The sequence below is a fragment of the Sinocyclocheilus rhinocerous genome, unplaced genomic scaffold (assembly GCF_001515625.1).
Source record: "Sinocyclocheilus rhinocerous isolate Xijiao unplaced genomic scaffold, SAMN03320098_v1.1 scaffold1048, whole genome shotgun sequence".
Classification (NCBI taxonomy): domain Eukaryota; kingdom Metazoa; phylum Chordata; class Actinopteri; order Cypriniformes; family Cyprinidae; genus Sinocyclocheilus; species Sinocyclocheilus rhinocerous.
Genome location: NW_015649578.1, coordinates 466,439 through 474,519, shown reverse-complemented (window position 1 = coordinate 474,519; position 8,081 = coordinate 466,439). Strand labels below are relative to the sequence as shown.

General features: G+C 38.1%; 1 protein-coding gene across 1 annotated transcript in view; it reads right to left on the bottom strand.

Annotated features, from left to right (window-relative positions):
* Nucleotides 1-3,281: 3,281 nt before the first annotated feature.
* Nucleotides 3,282-8,081, bottom strand: part of LOC107710770 (PR domain zinc finger protein 16-like) — a 90,562-nt gene continuing 85,762 nt past the window's right edge. The window contains exon 2 of the mRNA XM_016515618.1: nt 3,282-3,679. Coding sequence (XP_016371104.1) covers nt 3,282-3,679 — 398 coding nt within the window. The remainder of the gene's footprint in view (nt 3,680-8,081) is intronic.

Here is an 8,081-nt window from a genome sequence, read left to right as displayed (position 1 = left end):
GTGTCTGTGTGTGTGTGTGTGTGTGTGTGTGTGTGTATTTTGATCCTTTGTAGCCTAAAATATGGAAAAGTCATGATTGTACCACAAACGGAAATCCAGAGAATGAGATTGGTTATGGCATATACATGTTTTGCAGTCATGAGAAACCATGTGAGCTCTGAGCACATCCGTCATCCAAACACTCGGTGGATATCTGTCTGTGTTTGGCCCGTTGTGGCCGCTCTGTAATCCCGCTCTATTAACACCTCCGACTCTCTTTGCTCTTAGCTGCTCTGCTCTCTCACTTCTGTCTATTTGTCTAAGGGTCGGTGACGTAGCCGAGTCCAGCTCCACAGGGACTGCAGCGATGGTATCTATGTCTGACTGTTATGACTATCCCTAATAAGAGCACAGAACCCTAAAACCACGGCTAACGGGGCAGACAGGATGTGGCTTAGATGTGTTCTTTTATTTTTCCACATTTTATAGCAGATGTTTTATGAGCTTGACGTTTCTGAATGATAGGGACTGATTGGTTTCATTTTTCTTTTGAGTAAAACATTTAATGCCCTAAGATGTAACATAAAGTATAGTTGAGCAAAAAAATTGCCATATGACAGCCCTTAAAGGTGAAGTGTGTGGTTTCTGCACAATCAGCAGCAACAAATATTTATGCAAAAATGTTTCCCAAACACTCCCCCCTGCCTGTCATTGGCTGGACAAACAGATAGCCCCGCCCCAAAGTCACGCTATTGGTTGTTGCTGTGTGAGGATTCTCAAACAAACATAACTGCCACAGAGTCACTATGTAAACAGTAAGTTTTTGTTTTTGTTTTTTTTTTACTTATAGTTGTCTGCATACTAAGCTAGGATTGGAGAAATCATTTTAAAAGAAAAAAAATGACATTAAAAAATCCCTAGAAAATAAAAAAGAGAAATAATTCAATTAAATAGAATATCCTAAAATTAAGGCGACACACTGTCATCTGCTTCCCGGCAGCTGCTAACAAGTATCATTTTTATAGATGGTTTGTCACAGATGGTCCAACAGATGTCTCTCTGGTCTTTAGCAAGTGTGTGTGTGTGAGCAAGTACCCATAGATGTGCTCCTTGTCAATCGTTACGCTGTCAACCAGGGCCTTGAGTGTGCTCTTTATAAAACATAAAGCCAAAGTACTTGAGTGTGTAAATCAGGGCTGAAATCTGAGCGTTGTGTCAGGCAGACAGAACAGACAGAAAGAGAGAGAGAGAGAGAAGCTTTCTCTTGAGATCGGATTCTGATGAGCATCATTAGTGGCGAATCCAACCCAAAGCAGCAAGACAGCTAAAATGCCTTTTCTAGGGAATAAAACTAGGCATGTTGAAAGCAGAAATACGAATTTCTTGAGGGAAAAAAAAAGCCTCCTGAAAGCATGATGTGTAGCTGATGGCTTTGCACAGATTATTGCATGTTTCAGTGGCTATTTTTGTAATGCTAGTATACTGTGTGTGTGTGTGTGTGTGAGCAAATACCCATAGATGTGCTCCTTGTCAATCGTTATGCTGTCAACCAGGGCCTTGAGTGTACTCTTTACAAAACATAAATCCAAAGTACTTCAGCGTGTAAATTAGGGCTGAAATCTGAGCATTGTGTCAGGCAAACAGAGAAAGAAAGAGAGAGAGAGAAGCTTTCTCTTGGGGTCGGATTCTGATGAGCATCATTAGTGGAGATTCCAACGCAAAGCAGCAAGACAGCTAAAATGCCTTTCCTAGCGAATAAAGCTAGGCATGTCGAAAGCAGAAATATGAATTTCTTGAGGGGGAAAAAAGCCTCCTGTATGAAAGCATGATGTGAAGCTGATGCCTTTCCACAGATTATTACATGTTTCAGTGGCTATTTTTGTAATGCTTGTGAACTGCATACTGCCAATTAATTTTTAAAAAAGTATGTGAACAAGTATGCAGTATATAATTACCGTATAGTATGCTACATTGTATATTAATTCACCAAGTGCTGTCCAGTTATTATCTCAGAGGAATGGTTATTTTTGTTTATTTATTTATTTTATATTTTTGAAAAATGTCTTTAACTTTTAGCATGGTTCTAAGAAAAGTTAAAAATCTTAAAAAATTAATATTACTTCCCAGTTCATTCATTGCAATAAAAATTAAAAGTCAAGTCCATTGCACGATGGGATACAATCTTTCATGCTGCCTGTTTTTAGCAATTATATAATATGTACTTATATACTTATTACAAGTGCAGTATAGGACATCTGAGTGAAATAACATACTGTGCATTTCTAAAATCTGACTATTTTCTGCATTGATTTGAATGAAAATCTTAAGGAATTTTTGAATGCGTTTAGAAATGGTCAAATCGAAAGCATAAAAAAAGAAAAGAAATGGCCAACATTTTTCAGACATAAATTCTTATGGGTGGCCCTCCTCTCACTCAGGCCCAGTGAGTAGGCTATAATATACAGGACCTCAATGGGCCCCCTCCATCACAGGGCCCAGGACAACGTTTCTGGTTGCCCCTGCTCATATGTAATTCTAAATGAGTGTAATGGTATATATCAGTGGAGTAGAGTACAGAGAGAGAGAGGAGAAAGAGAGAGAGAGAGAGTGGCTCACGTCTGATCAGTCATGTGGGGGGAATCAGCATGTGCCCTAATGAGCTTACCGAAGCAACTTCAATATCCTCCGATGTCATGTTGAAATGAAAATTAATAGTTCAATATGGCTCCACGCAAATGCCACATAACCCGTATGATGTGGCGTGACCAAATGAGTGTATTCTAATAGATGTAGGCAGAGGAGAAAAGCTGATATCTTCAGTAATCAGGGTTTTGAAAATTGCCTTTAAATGAAATTCAGGAAAGGATGGAAAAGAAAAGGGGGAAATGAGAAAAAAAAACAAAAAAACCCAGAGACATGGAATGAACATCTTTACCCCAAAATGTGCTCATGTCTTTCCCACAGGCTATGAGCTAGTCACCGCAGGGTTGACTTACCCACACGCACCCTTGGCCCTTGAATCTTGAGTCTCTGTTCATCTTCAGAGTCTAAACTAAGGTTTTGTCTCAAATAGCACACTTGACCCTTGCAGACCTTCTACGAGGCCACACTTTGGTGAAGTAATGTTGCTTGGACATAATGTTCTTGGGTCCTAGAACACTTAGAAGTCAGCCAAACCAGTATGGTTTACATACTTGAAAGAAGACCACGAGACTGCATGGCCACTTCAAGTGAGCCATTTGGGACGGGGCCGAAACGGAGATCTTTCAAATTCAAATCGAATTGTAAACTTCAGGGTAAAGCTAATAAAAAGCAACATGTAAAATGCATGCCACCTCATCTCCACGTACCTCCCATCCATAAGTGGTCTCTTTCACCGTGGCGCTCTGCAGCCCGTTGTACGGTCCGAAGCGTTCGCCCATGCAAATTTTGACTTTGGCCCAGATTCCTAGGCCAGCCCCTGGAACGGACGACTCACGGAGCTCCAGGTCGGCAGGGATGGGAATATCATCGGGAATGTAGACGGGCACCTCATAGGGTGAGCCCTCTTTAGGAGTGAAGTCCTCATTGCAGGGCTGAGGGGACGAGGGCCCCACCGCAATGGGGGACATGATGCTGTCTTCTGTCTCCTCTTCTGCGCTCTCGCCAGTCACGAGATTGGGCTCTGTGTCGTACATGCTGTCTACTGCCTCACTTTCATCTGAAAGACAATACAGAGACATTTGCAATACGTTAACAGGATAAAGAAATGCAAAGCACGTCAAATGTTCTTCAGCTTAATTTCTCCATACATGTTTAATTCGCTGATTGTAAAAGGGATAGTTGCACCAAAAATGTAAACTCATGTCACTCCAAACCCATGTGAGTTTCTTAATTCTACTGAACACAAAAGGAGAACTTGCATGCAGAATGTACATTTTCTGTGTAATGACAGTCCATAGTGACTGTGTTTCGGGCTCAAAAATGACTACAAATATCACCATAAACCTAGAAGTCTTGCACTATATCTTTCTTATCAAATCCACTGCCTTTTACACATAATTCTGTGGTGTTTTATTCGTTTTTGGAGCTTAACAGACACAACACCACAAGATAAGATAAAATAAAATAAAATAAAATAAAATAAAATAAAATAAAATAAAATAAAATAAAATAAAATAAAATCATACAAGGTTGGAAAAACCTGATAGCGAGTAAATTGACATTTGTGCATGAACTATCCCCTCAACTCTACAATCATTTTCTTTGCATGTTGAACATCTTGTGCTTTGAACATTTTTTTTTTTGAGGAAAATGTAAGTATGTAAGTGGTTTCATCAACTGGGGAAAAAAATCATTCTGAAAGTGATTCATGTCGTTACTGTAATGGTTGTGGTGTGGACTTCCCTATTCTCAAAAAATTTGAATGAATATTAAAATATTATAGTTTTTGTCATCATTATCATAATGTGAAAGGCCTTTAGTCTGTAAAAACTCCCTGTTCACAATGCTAGGATATTCTGGCTGGTTGCCAGGGTGTTGCTAAGTTGTTGTGAGTGGCCCGAGTCAAAAGAGTCAACCCCCGAGTCTCTACGATGTTCTGGTCTCTAGATGGGCTGGTCAACCCCCCCCCCCACCATTTTATTTTCCACAAAGCAAAAATCATAAGACAGATCACTTAGAAAAGTAATAGCATACCTTCTCAACAAATCATAGCTATCATTTGTATCCATAACATAAACGATGTGGCATATTTAATGTGCCAAAGTTTAAACCGTAGGGTTATGGGTTGTTCAAATTACTAACCATAATTATGTGCAAAATAAGTGTCATTCCATGTGGAGATTAAACCAGCAACCGTTCTGTCACAAGTCCAGGTTCTTAACCACTCTGCCACACCGACCAACAAGAGGCCACTGGCATCACTGAGCAATTGCAACAAGCATGAACGATACAACCCAAACCATTCATTTTTCTATTGCTGGTTAATATCTACGGTGATATGCACTGATCTGTGAAGAGGATTCTCTGCCTAAACCAGAAAACAGACACTCATGAAGGATTCATGGTTTAGTTAGATGATTTCTAACTCAAACAGGCCGCAGAAGAGAAGATGCCATCTATTTCATAGTCACCGCCGTTTCCTGTCTGATCATTTTACAAATAATGGCAGCAAACGACCCTGTGGCCTGACGCCACTGCCAGGCATCTATGTGTATTGTCAATCTTTGCTTGACAGCATAATTACGGTACTTATCATTCACGATTGCAAAAGGGATAACTCGGCTAAAAGTAGGTTATGTCTCTCTACATTGGTTTTTCTTGTATCACAAAGCACAAATCACATGCAAGCCCTTTAATATCATGCAAGGACCATCAGAGCTAGAGCTGTCAGTCTTTGAGATGCGAACTGACCCAAATTCAGTCTCTTCTCCAACACACGGCCTGACACATCTCACCTGAAACGATGTTCTTAAATTTCCTCGGCGGGACACAAGACGCCTTTGAGCGGTCTCCATGACGACAACTCTGCAAGTACACACGGATGGACTCGCTGTAATTTGTAGCAGCACCGCTGCAGTTTGCTATCCAAACACAGGACCAGCAATCAGATCTAACTAGGCCCCAATTACACCAGGAGTGCTTCTAATCAACCAGACTCTGCCCCCCTGCCAGCGCTGTTTATGACTCCAAACTGCTTTCTCTCACATTCAAACACTGTTTACTTATAAGCAACAGCAAAGCCATGAATAAGTATAAATTGTAGTTACTGCTAAGTTGGCTTTAAGTCAGACGACAGCGGTTTCACCCAGGCAGTTAAAAGGTAGAGAGAAGGAACAGGAGAGAGTGAACTAGAAGAAATGCTCTCCATGAAAAGCTTTGGAAAGTTTGATCTTTAACACAAAATTAATCAAATGCATTATTACTCCACGCTCTGGGATATTTCATTCTGACTGAATGAAATGTTTCATTCATTCTGTGGTCAATTATTTTGAATAATAACACTAAACTGCATAATTGATCATCGTCCCAGGCAACCAATTCTCTGCAGTCACCCAAAAATGAAAAATCGGTCATTATTTATTCAGTCTCACGTCGCACCAAACCCATGCTTCCGTTCATCTTCGAAACACAAATGAAGATATTGTTAATGGAACTTGAGTGATTCACCCAAATGGACACGTCAAAAAAAAATAAAAATAAAAAAAGAAATCCATTACACAATGTAACAACAATTTGTTTCATTTAGTTTTTTATGGTTCTTCTGTAATTCTGTGGTGCTAATTATTATTGTACAACTTATTTTCACATTGCATCAATATTTTGGTCAATATTTAGATCAGGTACATTTTAGACCTTCTATCATTAATTATGAAACATTGGTTTAGTAAGATAAGATACTGTGAGTTTTTGTACTATTTATTTATTTATTAAGATGTTGCTTTTGCAAGGATGGGAACATTCTAGAAGTTTCTGTAACATTCTGTAATATTCTAGTGCTATATAATATATATTATTTTTCATGAGCACTGTTAATGATAAACAAAAAGTAATGTGATTTTTGTGTTCAGCATGTCAAACTTCTTAAAGAAACATTAAGATTCTTTATGAAGATTAATTTTAATGTTTCTTTATGAAGTTTGACACAACTTTTACAAGCTAATCTGTTTCTTTAAAGAGAAACAAACTTTTTATAAAAAAATTGTTTCATGGTGTAACCGTGCAGTTTAATCCAAGTCCTCTGAAGAGATACGGCCACTTTATATGATGAACAGATTTAATTTAGGCTTTATTTACATATAAACATTGATTAGCGCACATGAATAGAGCACATAAAATGGTAAGCAGAAGCACAAAAGTACTTGCTCAAAGTATGAGAACCAGCAAGGTTTATTTTTGCATGTCGTGCAAGGACATTTGAGCTACTGCAAGAACTACTGACGGTGAGTAACTGATGACAGAATTTTCACTATTGGTAATTACTATGTTGTAGCTTCCCATGGTCACTTACAGTATGCAAAAGTTGTTTCGGGGCTGGAGATGCAAATGTTTGTGACAAAACCTTTTTCTAAAAAACAACAATTCTGAGCAATCAAGGAGTGTTTCATAAAAAAGCTCCACAGTAAAAAAATTAAAAGCTTTTAAAAAAGAGATCCTGTGTCATCTTGAGATTTTGAGGGCAAAGAAATATCTTACCAATTTCTTTAATGATCAGACTTTCATAGGAGTCTCAAAGCAGCCAGGCAATTAACTCAAGAACATGTGGCCCAGTAGTAGCTTCCCCTTTTCACAGATCAGTTAAAGTTTTATAACCACTGCCTATCTGGTGCTGTTTGCAAGAATCAAACGTGTTTTCAAACCATTAAAACTTGTTTTCCCTTCTCATTTTTGGCATATGACCCAAGTCAATTTTCAACAGCCATGGAAAGGGTTGGAAAATCTATTAAATACTCCAGTTAAAAAGCCTGTAGTGTACAAACAGATAGCTACACTGAAAGAGTGAATTAAATGACATTTGATGAACAAAACAACAGAACCATCAGAACGCAAATAAATTTGTATTTTTTATTTTTTTTTGAGAAGGTACAAACATATATCTAAGTTGGAGTTGGTTAGGACACAAAAAGAGAATTCTGAGGGCATTTTCAGATCTGTAGATTGTTTGCTTTGTTCCAAAAGCAATATATAGCCTATATATGAAGAGTTCTTCATAAAAAAAGTTGTTTTTGTCTGTGTTGTGGTTGCTTGTTTGTTGTTTGCATATGGTTTACTGTTGGCTGTAAAACAAATTGCCCTTCGGGGATAATAAAGTTGACCTTGACCTTGACCTTGACCTTCATTTGCAAAAACTGATAACTCCATTTTTATAAATCTTTTTAAGAAATCACGTTTTTTTATTGAGCATTCCAAGTAATATCAGTCAAACTGCAGTTGGGTTGTTTTCATTAAGTAATAATACCTTAAACAAATACAGGTAATTTACAAAATTAAAGTTCATTGAAAGTATGTGTTTTATACGTATTAAAAGTTAGTTTTATAGCAAAAGCAGATAACTCCAACAGTCGTTTTTTGGCAAAAGCAGATAACTCCACATTTCATGTTTTAGAGTTTAAAAAAACACT